The following is a 24,926-nucleotide window of genomic DNA, read 5'->3' on the forward strand; positions in this document are numbered from 1 at the left end:
CGCCCGGACAGCCCCGCAAAAGAGGACATGTCCGGTGAAAAGTGGACGTATAGTCAGTCTATCCTAGCCCGTTCACTGCTAGCATGCTAGCAGCGATCGGTTTCACCGGACATGTCCTCTTTTGCTAGCATGCTAGCAGCTAACGGGCTACGATAGACTGACCATACGTCCTCTTCTCACCGGACATGTCCTCTTTTGCGGAGCTGTCAGGGTGGAGTTTCTTAAATACCTCAAATGTCCGGCATTTTGAGTATTGTTTACACAACGCGCAGTACGCTACTTAATATGTCCGTGTGGAAACTCGTTCGGTACACCTCCGCACCGAACCGAAACCCCCGTACCGAAACGGTTCGATACAAATACACATACCTTTACACCCCTATTATTTTGATTATTGTTTCTCAGCTGTTTGTAAATGCAGTTTATAAATAAATGTTAAAAAATAAAAAAAAACATAGCCTCAGTGTATGCACATAGCATAGATCCAACGAATCGATGACTAAATTAATCGCCAACTATTTTTATAATCTATTTTAATCGATTTAATCGATTAGCTGTTGCAGCCCTAATATATATATATATATATATATATATATATATATATATATATACATATATATACACACACATATATATTATATAGAAATTTATCAGAGCTGTTAAGGACTGTAGTTTGATGTAGTTGATCAGTCAACAGTGTGTACGTATATATACGATACAATTCAGCCAGACTTTTTTTGGTCCATGTCTAAAAATAAATACATTGACATGTGATTTTGTTGTTCTGTTTTTTTTGCCAGTGCCATAAAGCCACAATGCTTGGGGATTTGGAGTCTTGAATATTAACCATCAAATCGAATCGTATCATTCGGAATCGAATCCAATCGAATCGGTCTGTAATAAAAGGATATCGTTTTTTAATCGAATCGTAACCTGTGTATCTAGATGCATATTGAATCGTTTATCAGAGAGAGATGTGCAACCCTAGTATATATATATATATATATATATATATATATATATATATATATATATATATATATATATATGTGTGTGTATATATATATATACACTACCGTTCAAAAGTTTGGGGTCACCCAAACAATTTTGTGGAATAGCCTTCATTTCTAAGAACAAGAATAGACTCGAGTTTCAGATGAAAGTTCTCTTTTTCTGGCCATTTTGAGCGTTTAATTGACCCCACAAATGTGATGCTCCAGAAACTCAATCTGCTCAAAGGAAGGTCAGTTTTGTAGCTTCTGTAACGAGCTAAACTGTTTTCAGATGTGTGAACATGATTGCACAAGGGTTTTCTAATCATCAATTAGCCTTCTGAGCCAATGAGCAAACACATTGTACCATTAGAACACTGGAGTGATAGTTGCTGGAAATGGGCCTCTATACACCTATGTAGATATTGCACCAAAAACCAGACATTTGCAGCTAGAATAGTCATTTACCACATTAGCAATGTATAGAGTGTATTTCTTTAAAGTTAAGACTAGTTTAAAGTTATCTTCATTGAAAAGTACAGTGCTTTTCCTTCAAAAATAAGGACATTTCAATGTGACCCCAAACTTTTGAACGGTAGTGTATATATATATATATATACAGTATATATATATATATATATATATATATATATATATATATATATATATATATATATATGTATGTATGTATGTATGTATGTATGTATGTATGTATGTATGTATGTATGTATGTATGTATGTATGTATGTATGTATGTATGTATGTATGTATGTATGTATGTATGTATATATGTATATATATGTGTGTGTGTATAGAATATACATATTATTTTAGGAGTGGGTAATTGTCGACGATTAATTTGCATGTGCATAAAAAAGGTCTCCCATAAAAAGGACTCACTCACTTACTGGGGCGGTATAGCTCGGTTGGTTGAGTGGCCGTGCCAGAAACTTGAGGGTTCCAGGTTCGATCCCCGCTTCCGTCATCCTAGTCACTGCCGTGTTCTTGGGCAAGACACTTTACCCACCTGCTCCCAGTGCCACCCACACTGGTTTAAATGTAACTTAGATATTGGGTTTCACTATGTAAAGCGCTTTGAGTCACTAGAGAAAAGCGCTATATGAATATAATTCACTTCACTTCACTTCACTTCACAACTGGGACTTGGTTCTAATCGTTCACTTAAAGAGCCATTTTATCAAAGACATATTTTATTGATATCGATTATGTTTCAGTCGCAATATATCGATTATGTTTCAGTCGCAATATATTTTGATATCCTTTTATCGCCAAGCCCTAATCGAAACCCGACTTTTTCAAAAAGGGCGTGACGGCAGTTTGAAGTTTGTGTAACTTTAGAGGAATACAATCTGATGATTTATTGGTACCGGTGATCAGTTGAGTAGCGTTGTGATTTTGAAGGTTTCCATGTTAGTTACTCGCCTCAGGCCATGATTTGTTCCTGACCAAAATATTGTGTGAGATTACGTGTGAGTGCTAACTCATCAGGCACGCCTAATATGAAGGAAGTGTTCAAAGAGCTGAAAGGATACGCTGTAAAACTCCTACTTTTACTTACAATGCAGAGACAGCTGCTGCAGATATAAAAGCAAATCCCAAAAGCGAGCTCAAAGATTTCACTGAATAAAATACGCCTTGTCCCAAAGTACCGAGCAGTTAAAATGTTTAAATGTCTTTTTTTTGTTTCGTTTTTTTTTTTCTTTCTACAGAATGGTAAATAGACGTCCAAATGTGCCCTTGTGGATCATTAAAGGGAAATTGCTTGAGTTTAGCAGAATATGCAGAAGGAGGAGCAGAGGTGTGCTGCTTTGCACATGCTTTACTGTGAGCACAACATATAGACAGACAAGACCAGGGAACTGAAATGCTTTCTTCACTCTGACATTGTATGGGCAATTTTATTCATACACCCTTCTGGCCATTTCTTTTAATTAGACATCTTCCAACCCCAGGGGTCTGCATGGCATAAAAAAGGCATTACTTATACAAGGTAGCCACCCTACTGCGTTGCTTGTTATTACAGAAACAGCTGAAAACCACTTGCTCAGTGCTGAGACTATTGATTTTCACAAACTGATGGACTGCATATGCCTGCAAAATGCATTTACACCTGCCCAAGACACATTCTCCATTACGTCTGTTTTTTTTTACAAGTACTGTACCTCTGTGTACCTTTCACAATGTATTTCAAACAAATACTTCTACTTCACTCTCCTAATTGTCAATACTTGGCTGGCATTTGTAAACATTTCCTGTCCAAAGGATTACGTCTAGAGCAGGGTGGTCAAAATGAATGTGATTCATCTGATTAATCCATCATTGTTGATTATAGGATTACAATTTTTAAAGTGCAAAATGACAGCCATGAATCCAAATAAACATTGACGATACAGCGTGACATTGTTATCACCAGGAAATATGAGGTCACCTACCTAGGTTCCATTCTAGAGGCTAATCTTTCCTGTGATAAAATGGCAACCAAGGTAATCCAAAAGGTCAACCAACGAACAAGATTTCTCTACAGAATCTCCTCTCTGGTCAACAAAAGCACCATGACGATTCTAGCGGGAACTCTTATTCAACCCTTTTTCGATTACGCATGCACCTCCTGGTACCCCAGCACCTCCAAAACCCTCAAATCTAGACTCCAAACATCCCAGAACAAGCTAGTCAGGTTACTTCTAGACCTCCACCCCAGATCACATCTCACTCCTACCCACTTCTCCATAGTGGGCTGGCTCAGGGTGGAGGACAGAGTAAAACAACTTGCACTGAGCCCATCCATCCATCTTCTTCCGCTTATCCGAGGTCGGGTCGCGGGGTCAGCAGCCTAACCAGGGAAGCCCAGACTTTCCTCTCCCCAGCCACTTCGTCTAGATCTTCCCAGGGGATCCCGAGGTGTTCCCAGGCCAGCGGGGCGACATAGTCTTCCCAACGTGTCCTGGGTCTTCCCCGTGGCCTCCTACCGGTTGGACGTGCCCTAAACACCTCCCTAGGGAGGCGTTCGGGTGGCATCCTGACCAGATGCCCGAACCACCTCATCTGGCTCCTCTCCATGTGGAGGAGCAGTGGCTTTACTTTGAGCTCCCCCCGGATGGCAGAGCTTCTCACCCTATCTCTAAGGGAGAGACCCGGCAGAGGAAACTCATTTCGGCCGCTTGTACCCGTGATCTTGTCCTTTCGGTCATAACCCAAAGCTCATGACCATAGGTGAGGATGGGAACGTAAATCGACCGGTAAATTGAGAGCTTGGCCTTCCGGCTCAGCTCCTTCTTCACCACAACGGACCGATACAGCGTCCGCATTACTGAAGACGTTGCACCGATCCGCCTGTCGATCTCACGATCCACTCTTCCCTAACTCGTGAACAAGACTCCTAGGTACTTGAACTCCTCCACTTGGGGCAGGGTCTCCTCCCCAACCCGGAGATGGCATTCCACCCTTTTCCGGGCGAGAACCATGGACTCGGACTTGGAGGTGCTGATTCTCATCCGAGTCGCTTCACACTCGGCTGTGAACCGATCCAGTGAGAGCTGAAGATCCTGACCGGATGAAGCCATCAGGACCACATAATCTGCAAAAAGCAGAGACCTAATCCTGCAGCCACCAAACCGGATCCCCTCAACGCTTTGACTGCGCCTAGAAATTCAATGTTTATTCAATGTTTATTTATTTATATAGCCCTAAATCACAAGTGTCTCAAAGGGCTGTACAAGCCACAACGACATCCTCGGTACAGAGCCCACATACGGGCAAGGAAAAACTCACCCCAGTGGGACGTCGGTGAATGACTATTCACCGGTCTCCCCTCTAGGGGAGACCGAAAGCAATGGATGTCGAGTGGGTCTGACATAACATTGTGAAAGTCCAGTCCACAGTGGATCCAACACATCAGCGGGAGTCCAGTCCACAGCCGGGCCAACAGGAAACCATCCCGAGCGGAGACGGGTCAGCAGCGCAGAGATGTCCCCAACCGATGCACAGGCTAGTGGTCCACCCGGGGTCCCGACTCTGGACAGCCAGCACTTCATCCATGGCCACCGGACCTATGCAACTCCCCCTCGCAAGGGACAGGGGAGAAGAGGAGAGAAGAAAAGAAACGGCAGATCAAATGGTCTAAAAAACGGGGGTCTATTTAAAGGCTAGATTATACGAATGAGTTTTAAGATGGGACTTAAATGCTTCTACTGAGGTAGCATCTCTTAACTGTTACCGGGAGGGCATTCCAGAGTACTGGAGCCCGAATAGAAAACGCTCTATAGCCCGCAGACTTTTTTTTGGCTCTGGGAATCACTAATAAGCCGGAGTTCTTTGAACGCAGATTTCTTGTCGGGACATATGGTACAATACAATCGGCGAGATAGGCTGGAGCTAAACCGTGTAGTATTTTATACGTAAGTAGTAAAACCTTAAAGTCGCATCTTAAGTGCACAGGAAGCCAGTGCAGGTGAGCCAGTATAGGCGTAATATGATCAAACTTTCTTGTTTTTGTCAAAAGCCTTGCAGCCGCATTTTGTACCAACTGTAATCTTTTAATGCTAGACATAGGGAGACCCGAAAATAATACGTTACAGTAATCGAGACGAGACGTAACGAACGCATGAATAATGATCTCAGCGTCGCTAGTGGACAAGATGGAACGAATTTTAGCGATATTACGGAGATGAAAGAAGGCCGTTTTAGTAACACTCTTAATGTGTGACTCAAACGAGAGAGTTGGGTCGAAGATAATACCCAGATTCTTTACAGAGTCGCCTTGTGTAATTGTTTGGTTGTCAAATGTTAAGGTGGTATTATTAAATAGATGTTGTTGTCTAGCAGGACCGATAATCAGCATTTCCGTTTTCTTAGCGTTGAGTTGCAAAAAGTTAGCGGACATCCATTGTTTAATTTCATTAAGACACGCCTCCAGCTGACTACAATCCGGCGTGTTGGTCAGCTTTAGGGGCATGTAGAGTTGAGTGTCATCAGCATAACAGTGAAAGCTAACACCGTACTTGCGTATGATGTCACCCAGCGGCAGCATGTAAATACTAAAGAGTGCAGGGCCAAGAACCGAACCCTGGGGAACTCCGCACGTTACCTTGACATAGTCCGAGGTCACATTGTTATGGGAGACGCACTGCATCCTGTCAGTAAGATAAGAGTTAAACCAAGACAAGGCTAAATCTAACATACCAATACGTGTTTTGATACGCTCTAATAAAATATTATGATCGACGGTATCGAAAGCGGCGCTAAGATCAAGAAGCAGCAACATAGATGACGCATCAGAATCCATCGTTAGCAATAGATCATTAGTCATTTTTGCGAGGGCTGTCTCCGTAGAGTGATTTTCCCTGAAACCGGATTGAAAAGGTTCACAGAGATTGTTAGTCACTAAGTGTTCATTTAGCTGCTGTGCAACAATTTTTTCGAGAATTTTGGAAATAAACGGAAGGTGGGAGACCGGTCGGTAGTTTACCATGAGGTCAGGATCGAGGTTAGGTCTTTTGAGCAGAGGATGAATAACCGCTTTTTTGAATGCTAGGGGAACAGTGCCGGAGGAAAGTGAAAGGTTTATAATATTTAACACTGATGGACCTAATAATGCAAACAGTTCCTTGATAAGTTTCCCAGGAAGTGGGTCAAGTAAACATGTTGTTTGTTTTATCCCACTTACACGCTGTAATAATTCCTCTAATGTTATTTCATCAAAAATAGAGAGACTATTTTGGAGGGCAGTGTCCGTCGTATATACAGTCGTATTTGTGTTAATAGAACCCAGTTGTAGCTGGGATGCGTTGTCTTTAATCTCCTTTCTAATGAGTTCAATGTTCTTATTAAAGAAATTCATAAAATCATCTGCCGAGTGGGTGGAGCTACTGGGAGGAGTCCCTTGTTGGGTTAGCGATGCTACTGTACTAAACAGAAATTTAGGATCGTTTTTGTTGAGTAGTATTTAGCTTTAGCTAAGGTAAGCATGCGTTTATAAGTTATTAAACTATCACTCCATGCTTGATGGAAAACCTCAAGTTTAGTCGCGCGCCATTTGCGTTCCAGTTTTCTACATGATAATTTATGAGCTCTAATTTCTTCTGTAAACCATGGGGTGCGCCTTTTAGGGGCCCTTTTTTGCTTTAGCGGTGCTATACTATCAATTATTTCGCGCAAGGCATCGTCAAAGTTGTTAGTGAGGTTATCAATAGAGCCGACATAATTTGGGAATGGTGCCATTACCGAAGGCAGTAGGTCAGCAAGAGTCATCGTTGTGGCAGCATTAATGTTGCGGCCGCTATAGCAGTTATTATTATTATTAGCTTGTTGACAATGAGTCAAAACTTCAAATTTTATAAGGTAATGATTGGACATTACTTTAGTATATGGAAGTATCATAACTTTGGAGGTGGTGACACCCCTGACAAGCACTAGATCTATTGTATTACCGTTGCGATGCGTGGGTTCATGTATTATTTGTGTAAGACCACAGCTATCAATTATGGTTTGGAGCGCCACGCACTGAGGGTCCGATGGGGTATTCATATGGATATTAAAGTCCCCCATTATGATTATATTGTCGGCGTGCGTCACTAGATCAGCAACGAACTCTGAGAATTCACTGATAAAGTCCGAATAGGGCCCAGGGGGGCGGTAGATAACAGCCAGGTCGAGAGGTAGCGGTGTGACAGACCTCATAGTAAGCACCTCAAATGATTTATATTTATTATTTAGGTTAGGGGTAAGGTTGACATTTTCATTGTATATTAGTGCGACACCCCCTCCCATTTTAAGAGGACGGGCAACAAATTCTGTCCATAAAAGTTATAAACAGAATCGGTGACAAAGGGCAGCCTTGGCGGAGTCCAACCCTCACTGGAAACGTGTCCGACTTACTGCCGGCAATGCGAACCAAGCTCTGACACTGATCATACAGGGAGCGGACCGCCACAATCAGACAGTCCAATACCCCATACTCTCTGAGAACTCTCCACAGGACTTCCCGAGGGACACGGTCGAATGCCTTCTCCAAGTCCACAAAGCACATGTAGACTGGTTGGGCAAACTCCCATGCACCCTCAAGGACCCTGCCAAGAGTATAGAGCTGGTCCACAGTTCCACGACCAGGACGAAAACCACACTGTTTCTCCTGAATCCGAGGTTCGACTATCCGGCGTAGCCTCCTCTCCAGTACACCTGAATAAACCTTACCGGGAAGGCTGAGGAGTGTTATTCCACGATAGATGGAACACACCCTCCGGTTCCCCTTCTTAAAGAGAGGAACCACCACCCCGGTCTGCCAATCCAGAGGTACCGCCCTCGATGTCCACGCGGTGCTGCAGAGTTTTGTCAACCAAGACAGCTCCACAGCATCCAGAGCCTTAAAGAACTCCAGGCGGATCTTGTCCACCTCTGGGGCCTTGCCACCGAGGAGCTTTTTAACTACCTCAGCAACCTCAGCCCCAGAAATAGGAGAGCCCACCACAGATTCCCTAGGCACTGCTTCCTCATAGGAAGATGTGTTGGTGGGATTGAGGAGGTCTTCGAAGTATTCCCTCCACCGATCCACAACATCCGCAGTCGAGGTCAGCAGAACACCATCCGCACCACACACGGTGTTGACAGTGCACTGCTTCCCCTTCCTGAGGCGGCGGATGGTGGTCCAGAATCGCTTCGAAGCCGTCCGGAAGTCGTTTTCCATGGCTTCCCCGAACTCCTCCCATGTCCGAGTTTTTGCCTCCGCGACCGCTGAAGCCGCACACCGCTTGGCCTGGCGGTACCTGTCCGCTGCCTCCGGAGTCCTATGAGCCAAAAGAACCCGATAGGACTCCTTCTTCAGCTTGACGGCATCCCTCACCGCCGGTGTCCACCAACGGGTTCTAGGATTACCGCCACGACAGGCACCAACTACCTTGTGGCCACAGCTCCAATCAGCCGCCTCGACAATAGAGGTGCGGAACATGGTCCACTCGGACTCAATGTCCAGCACCTCCCTCGTGACATGTTCAAAGTTCTTCCGGAGGTGGGACTTGAAACACTCTCTGACAGGAGACTCTGCCAGACGTTCCCAGCAGACCCTCACAACGCGTTTGGGTCTTCCAGGTCTGTCCGGCATCCTCCCCCACCATCGCAGCCAACTCACCACCAGGTGGTGATCGGTAGAAAGCTCGGCCCCTCTCTTCACCCGAGTGTCCAAAACATGAGGCCGCAAATCAGATGACACAACTACAAAGTCGATCATGGAACTGCGGCCTAGGGTGTCCTGGTGCCAAGTGCACATATGGACACCCTTATGTTTGAACATGGTGTTTGTTATGGACAATCTGTGACGAGCACAGAAGTCCAATAACAAAACACCACTCGGGTTCAGATCCGGGCGGCCATTCTTCCCAATCACGCCTCTCCAGGTTTCACTGTCGTTGCTAACATGAGCGTTGAAGTCCCCCAGTATGACAAGGGAATCACCCGGGGGAGCACTTTCCAGTACTCCCTCGAGTGTATCCAAAAAGGGTTGGTACTCTTAACTGCTGTTTGGTGTGTAAGCACAAACAACAGTCAGGACCGTCCCCCCACCCGAAGGCGGAGGGAGGCTACCCTCTCGTCCACTGGGTTGAACTCCAACGTGCAGGCTTTGAGCCGGGGGGTAATAAGAATTGCTACCCCAGCTTGTCGCCTCTCACTGCGTGCAACGGCAGTGTGGAAGAGAGTCCAGCCCCTCTCAAGAGAACTGGTTCCAGAGCCCTTGCACCGCATCCAGCCGGAACTTCTCTACCTCGCGCACTAGCTCAGCCCCCCCCCCCCCCCCCCCAGCGAGGTGACGTTCCACGTCCCAAGAGTTAGCTTATGTAGCCGAGGATCCGACCGCTTAGTGCCCTGCCTTCCGCTGCCGACCAGCTCACAATGCACCCGACCTCTATGGCCCCTCCCATGAGTGGAGAGCCCATTGGAGGGGGGGCCCATGTTGCCTCTTCGGGGTGTGCCCGGCCGGGCCCCATGGGGACAGGCCCGGCCACCAGGCGCTCGCCATCGTGCCCCAACTCCGGGCCTGGCTCCAGAGGGGGGCCCCGGTGACCCGCGTCCAGGCGAGGGAAATCTGAGTCCTTGTTGATGCATTCCCATAGAAGTCTTCGAGCTGCTCTTTGTCTGATCCCTCACCTAGGACCTGTTTGTCTTGGGAGTTCCTACCAGGGGGCATGAAAGCCCCCGGACAACTTAGCTCCTAGGATCATTGGGACACGCAAACTCCTCTACCACATTAAGGTGGCAGCTCAGAGAGGAGTGCACTGAGCTTAGTCTATAAAATTCGCTACACCTCCCTGGTACCGAAGTACATGTCAAACTACTTCTATAACGTAAATGACCGCCATAACCACAACACCATGGGGAGCTCCACTAACCAAGTTAAACCCAGATTCCGATTTAACAAAGGTCTTAACTCATTCTCCTTCTATTCCACTTCAATACGGAATGCACTCCCAACAAGTGTAAAAGAAAGTGCATCTTTATCCTCCTTCAAAACCACACTAAAAAAACACCTCCAGGCAACTACAACCCTAGCCTAACCCCCTCCCCCCACCACATCCCACCCCCCCGGATTGTAAATAATCACATGTAAATAATCAAATGAATGCAATGAACTTGTTCTTATGCTTTCTGAGCTCACTACGTTCACCGCTCGCTGTACATATCCTACGAAGTGAGACCTACACTTACAATGTCCATTTCTCAGATGATATAATTGTTGATGACTGAAGTATGCTAATAGCAACCCAGCCTAACCTCCCCGCCCCAACCCCCTCCACATCCCACCCCCCGGATTGTAAATAATTCAATGTATATACTCTGATGATTAATTTGTGTGATGAGTGTATTATGCTGATAGTATATATTTGTACCATGAATTGATTAACGTGGACTCCAACTTAAACAAGTTGAAAAACTTATTCGGGTGTTACCATTTAGTGGTCAATTGTACAGAATATGTACTGTACTGTGCAATCTACTAATACAAGTTTCAATCAATCAAAAAGCACATGAACAACACTAACAGGTCTAGAACTGCTGAGTTTGGAGGGCAAACGATCGACTAATTTAGCACTCCATTTAAACAATGAAATGAACCTACCTGAAGAAAGTTGTTTAGCTTGCTACATTAATTGTTTGTGTTTTCTTTTCTCTATTCGTTCCTTACTCGGCATTTTGAGAGCTGCCCGACCTAAATTCACAGAACACCTGACGTCCTTCCAGACCCTGATGCAACTACTGTATTTCTGGGAAAATATCTGAACAACTCGGCTGTTCTCGTTGTCGGTTTACCTTTGACACGCGCTTCCAAAATGTTTATACCGATTGACGTTAAATATGCCATGTCTTAAACAGTTGAAAATGTCCGGAAAAAAAGTCATGTCGGGGTGTTTTTATCAATTTATTAGACGAAACAATTATGTTACAATTGTCTATTAACAAGTAAAAAGTCAAGGGCGGTCACGGCATGTTCTTTTTGTCAATGCTGGTCAACTTTTTTAGGTCCTTACGGCAAGTGACAAAGGCGGTCACGGCACTTGCTGCGGTTGCCGTGGTTAAATTTGAACCCTGTACAGTGGTAACTCTGCCTTAGCTTACGAGTTTTTCAGGATACGTGCTGTCTCTTGACTAACTGTTATTCTTTAGGCTACGGAGAAAGTGAGGTACAAGCCTTCCCTTTGCTCGTTTGTGTGGCGAATCCTACATTGAAGTGTCTTACTTGCTAGCATTAGCTAGTAGCTAGGGATCAACTGAACGGAGAAAGTGAGTGTGGAGGACACTGCTGAGAAGAAGAAGTGGATGGTATTCATTGAAATAAACAAAGAAATCATCAAAAACAGGACTTGGCAAACAGTTTGAGCTTAGTTTGAGTGTTTTTGGATGTTTTGTTACAAGGCTTTATTCATGGTGTACTCTGATTAGCTGCATTGTTAGCCACCTCATACTTGCCATAGTTTACGACTTACAAACCCCAAAACCAGTGAAGTTTTCACGTTGTGTAAATGGTAAATAAAAACAGAATACAATGATTTGCAAATCCTTTTCAACCTATATTCAATTGAATATACTGCAAAGACAAGATACTTAAAGGCCTACTGAAATGATTTTTATTTATTTAAACGGGAATAGCAGATCCATTCTATGTGTCATACTTGATCATTTCGCGATATTGCCATATTTTTGCTGAAAGGATTTAGTAGAGAAAATCGACGATAAAGTTCGCAACTTTTGCTAGCTGATAAAAAAAAGCCTTGCCTGTACCGGAAGTAGCGTGACGTCACAGGAGCTAGGATTCCTCACAATTCCCCGTTGTTTACAATGGAGCGAGAGAGATTCGGACCGAGAAAGTGATGATTACCCCATTAATTTGAGCGAGGATGAAAGATTCGTAGATGAGGAACGTTACAGTGAATGACTTGAGAGGCAGCGATGGACGTATCTTTTTTCGCTCTGACCGTAACCTAGGTACAAGCTGGCTCATTGGATTCCACACTCTCCTTTTTCTATTGTAGATCACAGATTTGTATTTTAAACCACCTCGGATACTATATCCTCTTGAAAATGAGAGTCGAGAACGCGAAATGGACATTCAGTGCCTTTTATCTCCACGACAATATATCGGCGAAATGCTTTAGCTACGAGCTAACGTGATAGCATCTTGCTTTAACTGCATATAGAAACAAAAGAAATAAACCCCTGACTGGAGGTATAGATAGAAAATCAACAATACTATTAAACCGTGGACATGTAAATACACGGTTAATGCTTTCCAGGCTGGCGAAGGTTAACAATGCTGTGCTAACGACGCCATTGAAGCTAACTTAGCAACCGGACTGCACAGAGCTATGCTAAAAACATTAGCTCTCCACCTACGCCAGCCAGCCCTCATTTGCTCATCAACACCCGTGCTCACCTGCGTTCCAGCGATCGGCAGAAGTACGAAGGACTTCACCCAATGCGTTTGGCGGCCCGGAGGCGTAGGAAGTCAAGGTGAAGTCGCCGGCTAGCGCGGCTAGCGCGGCTAGCGCGGCTAGCACGGCTAGCGCTCCAACAAAGTCCTCCTGGTTGTGTTGCTGTAGTCCGCTGCTAATACACTGATCCCACCTACAACTGTCTTCTTTGCAGCCTTCATTGTTCATTAAAAAAATTGCAAAAGATGTCCAGAATACTGTGGAATTATGAAATGAAAACAGAGCTTTTTGTATAGGATTCTACGGGGTACCATAACTTCCGTTACTCGGACTTCGTCACGCGCATACGTCATCATACCGCGATGTTTCAGCCGGATATTTCCCGGGAATTTTAAAATGTCACTTTATAAGTTAACCCGGCCGTATTGGCATGTGTTGCAATGTTAAGATTTCATCATTGATGTATAAACTATCAGACTGTGTGGTCGGTAGTAGTGGCTTTCAGTAGGCCTTTAAAGTTCAAACTGGAAAACTTTGTTGTTTTTTTGCAAATATTAGCTCTTTTGGAATTTGATGCCTGTAACATGTTTCAAAGAAGCTGGCACAAGTGGCAACAAAGACTGAGAAAGTTGAGGAATACTCATCAAACACTTATTTAGAACATCCCACAGGTGAACAGGCTAATTGGGAACAGGTGGGTGCCATGATTGGGTATTAAAGCAGCTTCCATGAAATGCTCAGTCAGTCACAAACAAGGATGGGGCGAGGGTCACCACTTTGTCAACAAATGCCTGAGCAAATTGTTTAAGAACAACATTTCTCAACCAGCTATTGCAAGGAATTTAGGGATTTCACCATCTACGCTCCGTAATATCATCAAAAGGTTCAGAGAATCTGGAGAAATCACTACATGTAAGCGATGATATTACGTACCTTTGATTCTTCAGGCGGTACTGCATCAACAAGTGACATCAGTGTGTAAAGGATATCACCACATGGGCTCAGGAACACTTCAGAAAACAACTGTCAGTATCTACAGCTGGTCGCTACATCTGTAAGTTAAAACTCTACTCTGCAAAGCAAAAGCCATTTATCAACAACGCCAGAAACGTTGCTGGGCCCGAGCTCATCTAAGATGGACTGATGCAAAGTGGAAAAGTGTTCTGGCGAGTCCACATTTCAAATTGTTTTTGGAAACTGTGGACGTCATGTCCTCTGGACCAAAGAGGAAAAGAACCATCCGGATTGTTCTAGGCGCAAAAGCCAGCATCTGTGATGGTATGGGGGTGTATTAGTGCCCAAGACATGGGTAACTTACACATCTGTGAAGGCACCATTAATGCTGAAATCTACATACAGGTTTTGGAGCAACATATTTTGCCATCCAAGCAGCGTTATCATGGACGCCGACCCCTGCTTATTTCAGCAAGACAATGCCAAGCCACGTGTTACAACAGCGTGGCTTCATAGTAAAACGGTGCGTGTACTAGACTGGCCTGCCTGCAGTCCAGACCTGTTTCCCATTGAAAATGTGTGGTGCAATATGAAGCCTAAAACAGCAGAAGGGAGACTGTTGAACAACTTAAGCTGTACATCAAGCAAGAATGGGAAAGAATTCCACTTCAAAAATGTGTCTCCTCAGGTCCCAAACCTTTACTGAGTGTTGTTAAAAGGAAAGGCCATGTAACACAGTGGTAAAAATGCCCCTGTGACAACTTTTTTGCAATGTGTTGCTGCCATTACATTCTAAGTTAATGATTATTTGCATAAAAATATGAAGTTTCTCAGTTGAAACATTAAATATCTTGTCTTTGCAGTTTATTCAATTAAATATAAGTTGAAAAGGATTTGCAAATCATTGTATTCTGTTTTATTTACGATATACACAACGTGACAACTTCACAGGTTTTGTAGAATAAAACAGAGGTTTGAGTTTGAGTTTGAGTTTGAGTTTGAGTTTATTTCGAACATGCAAGCATACAACATGATACATCACAATTTCCAGTTTCTTTTCAACATGTTCGAAAAGGAGTAGGAAGAAGCAGAGCTTATTTAATCCTACCCCTTTTCTTTACATAACAGTTGCAAAACTTTTTGTTCACTTCCTGTTCACAATTTTTTCACAATAAACTCCATAAGTAATCACAATAAAAATAAATAAATAAATAATAGTAAGAATTTAATAATAATAATTAGTGAAGTAAGTCATATTTCATATGATGAGATAAGTAAGATTACTTTAAGAATGGATGGATGAAATAAATTGAGAATGTTTGTCATGGTTCTTCTTCTTTGTACTTTGTAAACACTAAGTTTGAAGAGTTTCTTGAAGTGTATCATATTAGTACATTATTTGATTGCTTTGCTTAATCCATTCCATAATTTAATTCCACATACTGATATACTGAAGGTCTTAAGTGTTGTACGTGCAAACAAATGTTTTAAATTACGTTTTTCTCTAAGATTATATTTCTCCTCTTTTTTTAAGAAGAATTGTTGTATATTCTTGGGTAGCAGGTTATAGTTTGCTTTGTGCATAATTTTAGCTGTGGAATTTCAGTATTTTTGATTCAATAAATAAAGGGTTTGTATGTTCTCTATATCCAACATTATGTATTATTCTAACTGATCTTTTTTGTAACACCGTTAATGAATGAAGTGTACTTTTGTAATTATTTCCCCATATTTCTACACAGTAGCTCAGATATGGTAACACTAGTGAGCAGTAGAGAATATGAAGGGATTTTTGGTCTAGAACATGTTTTGCTTTATTCATTATTGACGTGTTTCTTGCTACTTTATGTTGTATATTTTTTACGTGAGATTTCCAGTTCAATTTATCATCAATCATTATACCTAGAAATTTGGTTTCGTTTACTCTTTCAATTTCTATTCCGTCTATTTGTATTTGTGTTTGACTTTCTCTTCTACTGTTACCAAATAGCATTATTTTAGTTTTACTAAGATTCAACGATAGTCTGTTTTTGTCAAACCATCTTTTTAATTTGTTAATTTCTTCTGTTATTATTTGTATTATCTCCTGTGTGTTCTCTCCTGAACAAAACACTGTTGTATCATCCGCAAATAATACTAACTTTAAATTTTTTGTAACTTTACAAATGTCATTTATATAGAGATTGAATAATTTAGGTCCGAGTATTGATCCCTGAGGTACACCACAGGATATATTTAGCGTTGTAGACGTGTGTTCGCTTAGCTTCACGTATTGTTTCCTGTTCGTTAGATAACTTCTTATCCAGTTTAAGACTAACCCTCTGATGCCATATCGTTCTAGTTTTTTGATTAAAATATTGTGATTAATTGTGTCAAATGCTTTAGTTAGATCCATAAAAACCGCTGCCGCACATTTTTTACTATCTATTGCATTGGTAATTTCTTCTGTAATTTCAATTAAAGCCATTGAAGTTGAAACATTAGCTCTGTATCCATATTGGTTCTCTTCGAGTATTCTATTTTTATTTATGAAACTTTCTAATCTGTTATTGAACAGTTTTTCAATGATTTTAGAAAATTGTGGAAGTAGAGAAACAGGTCTATATTTTGTAAATTGATGTTTGTCTCCAGTCTTATAAATTGGTGCAACTTTAGCTATTTTCATTTTGTTTGGAAATGTACCTGTTTGAAATGATAGGTTACTAATATACATTAATGGTCCTGAGATCTCTTCAATAACCTTTTTTATCGTTTCCATATCAATTCCGTTACAATCAGTTGAAGTCTTAGATTTAAATTTTTTCACGATTGTAACTATTTCCTCCTGTGTCACATTACTGAGGAACATGGAGTTGGGATTTCGCTCTATGGTATCATTATAGTCCTCAATTGGAACTGGGTCTGGAATCCTTTCTTCCAATTTTGGTCCAATATTTACAAAATAATTATTGAAGCTTTCAACTACTTCCTTTATGTTGTCATTTTTTAATTTTCATCTAAGAAGTATTGAGGGTAGTCCCTCTTAGTTCCATTTTTAATAATGCTATTGAGGATGCCCCATGTTGCTCTCATATTATTTTTGTTCCTGTCCAATAATTCACTGTAATATTCTTTTCTACATGATCGTAGTATGTCTGTTAACTTGTTTTTATGCTTTTTGTACTTAATTTCTGCCTCTATAGTTCTTTGTGCTATAAATTTTCTATATAGTGTATTCTTCTTCTTACAAGCATTTTTTAATCCTTTTGTCATCCACGGTTGATAATTCTTTCTCTGCTTGTTACTGAGTTGTATCCATGGACAATGTTTGTCATAAAGTATTATGAACTTGTTTAAGAAATGTTCATATGCTTCATCAACCTCTTTTTCATTATACACATTGTCCCAATCTTGCTTTTGTAGCTCAATTTTGAAGGCAGTCATCCTCTTCTCTGTGCATAGTCTTCGAAATGTCCTTTTGTCTTCCATGTTCTTCTTGTAGTTTCCATCATATATTGTAAAAACTGGCAGATGATCACTAACGTCGCTTATAAGTAGACCACTTGTAGTGTTATTATCAAAATCATTGGTAAAAATATTATCAATAAGCGTGGCACATTGTCCTGTGATTCTGCTTGGCTTTGTGATTTTAGGATATAGACTGATGCTGTACATTGTATCAATGAAGTCATCAATAGACGTTTGCTTGTTGGGGTTCAATAAGTCAATATTAAAGTCACCACATAAGAACATTATTCTTTGACCATTGTCCATGTAAGTTGCCTTGATCCATTCTTCAAATGTTTCTATACTTGACTTAGGTGATCTATATATACAACTGATGAATATGTTTTTGCTTTTTTCCTGACATATTTCAATGGTTATACATTCTAAGATATTATCTATGGCAAATGACATGTTTTTTACCACTTTGTAGTTCAGGTTCTTCATCACGTACACAGCTACTCCTCCTCCATTTTTGTTGGTTCTGTTGATGTAGTTTAGTTCATATCCCTCCAGATCAAAATCTATTCCTTTTTTACCATCAATCCATGTTTCTGTGACAGCAATCACTTTGAAGGGTTCGTTGATGTGTTCCAAAAAGTTCTTAATGTTGTAATTTGCATACAAGCTTCTACTATTAAAATGAATAATTGACAATTTGTTATCACATTCAATGTTGCTATTATATTGATCATCTGTATAATAAAAACAACTATTACTGATGTGGGAGAAAAAATTTGTATCTGGATCTATATCATTTTCCAAATCCTGGCTTTTGTGATCTTTGTTGCAGAATTTTTTTACTTCCATATTTTCTTGTTCAACAAACTTTGATGTTGTTTCAATAATCTCTATAAGTGTAGGTGGATGCAATCCTGAATCTAGGTCCTCTTGTTTAGTCGTCCCTTAGAACATAGTAGTGCCGATGCTGAATTTAGGTGCTTGTTTTCTGTCAGAGTCCATTATCATCGTTGTTGTGGTAGCTGTGTAAACTTTAAAAATTGTCCAGGTCCTTGATGTCATGGACAACAATTACTCTTGCTTCTGGACTTCCATTCAGCTTGATGTAGATTTTACAGTTGGTGCTCCAAGTTCCCTGGATTTTTCCCTGCCTTCTCAAGTCGCGTGCTTTCTTGGCGATTCCAGCATTACGTTTTGTGAGATGCTCATTCATGTACACATTTGTTCCCTTTAGCTTCTTTCCCTGTCTCAGCAATGCCATTTTCGATTTTCTGTTTACGAGTTTCACGAGCACGACTGGAGTGGCGTTGTTGTTTCTTCCGTTCAGTGGGATGCATGTTTCGATGGTATTAATGTCAATTTCAATTTCGTTTGATTGCAGAAAGTTGACCACTTGCTGTTCTGCTGAGACCATATCCATTTCATCTGGCTCACCTTCATTATTCACAGCTTTCGCATAGGATCTTGGTTTAAATCGGTGCCCTGTCACAATGATATCATTCATTCGTTTATCCTGATCCATTTAATCTATGATGTTCCTCAGCATGTTGTTGTCTTCTTGAAGGATCTTCATTTGTTTGCTCATTTCAGTGGCTTCTTTATTTCTGGAGTTGTTCTCTTTTTTCATTTCTTTAATTTCTTCTTTCATCTCTTTCATATCCTCTTTCCATCCATCCATCAATTCTTCCAATTGTTCTATCATTTCTTCTTTAAATTCCTGGAGTATTTTTTGTAGTATCCCTTCTTGAATCCCATCCTGTCCTGTGCACAGCTTCAAATCAGTCTTTCCAGTCAATCCTTTAACTTTTGGCATTGCGGCAGTCACTGACGTCAGTGCCTCTTATGTCTTAAGGGCAGTTACTTCTTTAGCGACTTGCGGCACTTTTAACTTGTTTTTTCAACAATTTCGTACCTTGCGCCGTTCAGATATCAATTTGAGGTGTCAGCCTGTCAACTTATATCACTCTGCGACGTCGGGATCACTTTAAAACAGCTGTAGACTCGCCGTAACTTTTGGTTGCTAGGCAACCGCTTTGAACTGCGGGAGGCGCCTTTGGCTTGAGGCTAACGGCTCTTCCACTCGCCTTATTTCAGCGTATCAGTGCCTCTCAACTGACCAAAATCAGATCGAAGATGCCAGGTGACTCTCCTGTGGCTGTGATCGCAAATCAGTGGTCAAATCAGTGGTCAAAATCTTCAGACTTAACAAAAACTCCGGTAGCAGAAGCGGAGCTTTTTTTCTTTGCGTCCTTTCTCATTGACAGGAAGTGACGTTCATGGTTGATTAGTATCCAAGGATTTGTGGTGGATTCATGAGGTTCCTCCATATCTAAAATGCAAAAATATATCCAGAAATGTCTCACTGAATGTGAGTACTTATGGACTTCAATTAGACTTGAAATGTTTTGGGGTTTTTTGCAGGAAGAACAAGAGTATTCCCAACACCAGTCGGCCCTGGTCAACAAGGCCTACAAGACACTGCTGAAGCCTTTGAGTCGAGGCCTCTACATGGTGCGTTCAATCTCCCAGATCAGCTTCTGTCTGGAAGGCGTCGCCGTGTCACCCTCACTGTCTGTGTTCCAGCTGGAGCTGGAGGGGATGCGCATCGACGAGGGCACGGATTCCGGGGCGGATGCTGACTTGCTGATGGAGCTGATGGAGATCAATGAAGAGCTGGCAGAGGCGCGGACGGCAGAAGAAGCCGATAAAATCAGCCGAGACACAAAAGGTAAACAAATTAAGTCTTGTCTGCACAGTTTATTGAGTCTCTCGCACAAACGTGATCTTTGGTCCTCAGTTAGTACAGCTAATGCATTAAAGCTTTCTTGTGGTACGGGTGTTCACACACATCCTGAGGAGCCCAAACAGACAAGCAGGACAAGGCAATTATTATAAAAATCAGCTAAAACATTGTGTTACAAAACTAAAAAGGCACATATTTAAGGGAAAAAGCTCTGTCCTGGTTGAGGTGTGCGGATGTTGTCATTCATGCAGGTTGTTGTCTTCTCGGAGCATTCAGTCGATCAGGGATCAGGGATATTTTGTTGGCACGATTAACCTCCTTCACCTGGTACTTCCTGGTCTGTCACACCCTGCTGCATGTATCTGTATGCATCACTTCATAACACTATCCAGACATTGTATTTATTTTCTATTGTGCAAGGTGGTGATTATCTTTATTCGCTAATACAAAATATTGTTGCTTTAATTCAGCCATCTTGTTTACATAACATGTCCTGTGATGAGGTGGCGACTTGTCCAGGGTGTACCCCGCCTCCCGGATGGATGGATGGATGCCTGTGCATGAGTCAGCATAACTCGGGGCTTTAAACTTGTGGCCCATTTTGAGTCATTGTTGTTGTTGTTTTCAATGGCTGTAATCATTCATAACTGGCGGTAGAAGCACATTGATTCAGCACCACTGAATCTTAATTAGCAATTTGGAATGGTAAGGCATCAGAGGATCAGTCCTGACCTGAGTAGGGATGTAGGAATGGCTACCGTTCACATTTCACACATTTCCGGTACCTGGGAATCAACTCAACGGTGCCAATTTTCATTATTTCTGTGTGTTAATACAAAACCACAAACTAGTGAAGTTGGCACGTTATGTAAATGGTAAATAAAAAGAGAATACGATGATTTGCAAATCCTTTTCAACTTATATTCAATTGAATAGACTGCAAAGACAATATACTTAATGTTCCAACTGGTAAACTTTGTTATTATTTTTTTAAAATATTAGCTCATTTAGAATTTGATGCCTGCAACATGTTTTCAAAAAAGCTGGCACAAGTGTCAAAAAAGACTGAGAAAGTTGAGGAATGCTCATCAAACACTTATTTGGAACATCCCACAGGTGAACAGGCTAATTGGGATCAGGTGGGTGCCATGATTGGGTATAAAAGCAGCTTCCATGTAATGCTCAGTCATTCACAAACAAGGATGGGGCGAGGGTCACCACTTTGTCAACAAATGCCTGAGCAAATTGTCCAACAGTTTAAGAACAAAATTTCTCAACCAGCTATTGCAAGGAATTTAGGGATTTCACCATCTACGGCCTGTAATATCATCAAAAGGTTCCCTATTTACCATTTACACAACGTGCCAACTTCACTGGTTTTGGGGTTTGTAAATATCAATTGTTTTTGATTATAAAATTAATTGTATTTTACTTGAGTTTATAATAACTAAGGTTAAATAATGTTATATATTGTTTTATTTGAACATATCTGAGTCTCAATGACAGTTGCAAGTCCAAGACATTAAATGGCAGTAGTGTATAGTCTATGGCGTGTTAACGAGTTAGGTCAGTCTTTCCTGTCTCGTCTTTTATTGCGCCCTAAAAAGTGTTAATACTGTAAGCATTGTACTTATTAAGCACCGTCTTTTTTATTGTAACATGCTTCTTTAATTCACCGGTGCTCCCAGAACCGCCCATATCACCCCCATTGTATCCAGTCTTCATTGGCTTCCAGTCAAATTCAGTTTAGGATTTTATTCCTAACTTTCCGTGCGTTGCACGGTGGGGCCCCTCAGTACATCACTGGCTTGTTATGCCCCTACTCTTCAGTTGCATGGTGTGGCCCCTCAATACATCACTGACTTGTTATGGCCCTACTCTCCGGTCCACTTTTAAGAAACATTTGAAAACTTCTATTTTTAGTAAAGCTTCTAGTTGATGCACCTTTTAATTATCATTTTTAATTAACTTTTTATGATGTTCCCCCTGTTGTTTTAATTAATCTGTTATTTTACTTCACCTATGTTTTGTACAGCGCTTTGTGATTTTATCTGTGAAAAGCGCTTTATAAATAAAATGTACTTACTTACTTACATCTTAGTGGTAGTTTTCATTGACACTTTTGGAGGTGTTGCAATCACCATGTAATATCGCTAATGCCAATCAGCAGCATGCCAATAGCAACCCAGGTGCCGTTACATGACACCGCTGGTTTTATGTGAATTAGGGTTGTACGATATAGTGGTACTAGTATAGCATCACGGTACTATTGAATCAAAAACGGTACTATACTCTGAAAAGTAACAGTTCCTGGGCATGACAGCGCGTCGTCATGTCGTGACATTGCTGGTTTTACGAGCAGAGGAGCATGTTCGGCAGCGCACACACACAGAGTACTTACAAGCAGACACAGTGTGTAGACAGAAAAGGGAGAATGGACACATTTTGGTGTAAAAAGTAAAGATAAAGGTGAAGTTATAACACTGAAACACCCTCAGGAAGAGGTGCTTTAAGACATGACTAGCTGCTACCATTCATCCACAGTCGGCAGTGTTTTAGCTACTTCTAAATCACTAATCCTGGCCTCCGTAGCGATAAATAAATTATGTTTCGTACAAGTAGGATTATCACTGGAGGACGAGGAATAACTGAACATGCTTCACTACACACCCTAGGAGGATACAATAGCTCACCGGCGTCACCGCTAACAAAAGCTAGCGCGCCTGAATGTAAAAAATTGCCATGGGTGGATCTACACATGACTACCACTGTAATGATACCAAGTACCTAGTCGAATCCTACTATGATTACAACAATATTTTTATCGTCACCATTTTTTTTTAATATTTTTTTTTTATTCATATCATGTTATAAAGTCAGGAAATACGTCCCTGGACACATGAGGACTTTGAATATGACCAATGTATGATCTTGTAACTACTTGGTATCGGATCGATACCTAAATGTGTGGTATCATCCAAAACTAATGTAAAGTATCAAAGAAGAGAAGAATAAGTGATTATTGCATTTTAACAGAAGTGTAGATAAAAAATGTTAAAACAGAAAAAAAGCAGATATTAACAGTAAATGAACAATATGTTACTGCATACATCAACAGACTAATTGGGAGTCTTTGTTTGTTTACTTACTACTAAAAGACAAGTTGTCTAGTATGTTCACTATTTTATTTAAGAACTAAATTCCAATAATAAACATATGTTTAATGTACCCTAAGATTTTTTGCTATAATAAAGACAATTACATTTTTTTGTGGTGCCCTTTATTTAGAAAAGTATCAAAATACATTTTGGTATCGAGACAACCCTACCTTGTTTCACAACTATGTATTCATGAAAACTGTTGAGTACATATTTATTTATTATTTAATATTAATAACCTGAAAAAAGGGTGTTTGTTTATTTTTATTTTGAAAACACTGATATTTTGCACTTTCAGTGTACATTTTTTCAATCACAAAACTTTAGGCCCTAATTCAGCCCTGCAAAAGCCTGGATTTATGTTCACCTTTTGAGTATTTTTCATGGAAAAACACTTGCTCCATAGGCAGACGCCCTCTGATGCAATTTTAGCTTCCCTAGAAAAGAATGGGTCCATTTCATGAACTTGTCGCATCCTCCTCGCTTGCAGGGAAACTCTCCGTTTTGACGGAGAAGATAGACGCCGCCCTCCGTACAGGTAAGACATCAAGGAGTCCTTTTGAAAGCTCCTCCACATTCCTCCCACTTACTGCCTGCTACTTTTGTCATCTTTCAGTGTCTCAATGAGTCACCAGTTCAACCATCTTGTCTTTTCTTTCTTTTTTGTATTTAATCCTGGCAGGAGAGCTCCACGCTGCCAAAGCACTGCTCGCCCAAATGAAATACTTCTCAAACATTGAGGACAAAGTTAAGGAAAAACTTTCTGACTTGATGTAATTGCTATCTTTTGTGTGTCACTTTGTATTTTTATCCACTAAAGGGGTCATATTATGATTTTTTTCGACATTTAAAAGACTTCCTTGTGGTCTACATAACATGCAATGGTGGTTCTTTGGTCAAAATGTTGCATAGATTATGTTTTACAGACCGTTTTCAAGCCGCAATTTACCGAAAATTCCATACAACAAGCTGCTACTTTTTTCCTACGCTTTGACCCTGCGGCTTACAAAACAGTGCAGTTAAATAACGTTTTTTTTTTTGCGAATGACCATAATGTTTTGTGTTCAATAGTTTTTATTAAACCCACGTAGAGGACGAAAATGGTGTGTTATTGTTTGTGGTACGATGCCATCTTTTGGACAAGTTTGCTCACTGCTCAAAATGCACTTCCTGTTTTAATGCCTTAAGCCGGAAGTAAAATCGTCCATAGCATTCTGCTTGAAAGGATTCTTCATTCATCACTCCAAGCAACGTTTGTGCGATTGACGACATAAGTACCGTATTTTCCGGACTATAGAGCGCACCGGGATATAAGCCGCACCAACGAAATTTTAGAAAAAAAAAAAGTTTCCATATATTAGCCGCACCGGACTATAAGCCGCAGGTATATACGTTGTGAAATGAGTTATTTACACAGTAAAATTCTGTAAAGAATTCTAAATGGTGTCTGTAACACGGTAGTAAAATGGCTGATCAAACAAAACAGAAGTCATCGTCATGGACCCACTAGCTGCGGAAGCCAGCTCTCCAATCAGTTAAACAGACTCAATAACTCCACGATGGACGTTTTGGTGAATTTACTAAGGAATTTATAAAACTGAAACAAGAATGCGGTTGTAAGTTAATAATACTAATACAGACACTCGTAAGCTTGTTAGCATATTAACTAATGCTAACAACGCTAGCGCCAGTACTTTACAAT

The 24,926-nt window shown here is 41.2% G+C and overlaps 1 protein-coding gene across 1 annotated transcript in view; it reads left to right on the forward strand.

The window, feature by feature from the left end:
- hscb (HscB mitochondrial iron-sulfur cluster cochaperone) overlaps positions 1 to 24,325 on the forward strand; it is a 31,454-nt gene extending 7,129 nt beyond the window's left edge. The window contains exons 3-6 of the mRNA XM_062050723.1: positions 19,745 to 19,834; positions 19,907 to 20,051; positions 23,715 to 23,762; positions 23,907 to 24,325. Of these exons, the coding sequence (XP_061906707.1) occupies positions 19,745 to 19,834; positions 19,907 to 20,051; positions 23,715 to 23,762; positions 23,907 to 24,001 (378 nt within the window). The 3' untranslated portion in view covers positions 24,002 to 24,325. The remainder of the gene's footprint in view (positions 1 to 19,744; positions 19,835 to 19,906; positions 20,052 to 23,714; positions 23,763 to 23,906) is intronic.
- Positions 24,326 to 24,926: the final 601 nt, after the last annotated feature.

Source organism: Entelurus aequoreus, linkage group LG06, assembly GCF_033978785.1.
Source record: "Entelurus aequoreus isolate RoL-2023_Sb linkage group LG06, RoL_Eaeq_v1.1, whole genome shotgun sequence".
Taxonomy (NCBI): Eukaryota; Metazoa; Chordata; class Actinopteri; order Syngnathiformes; family Syngnathidae; genus Entelurus; species Entelurus aequoreus.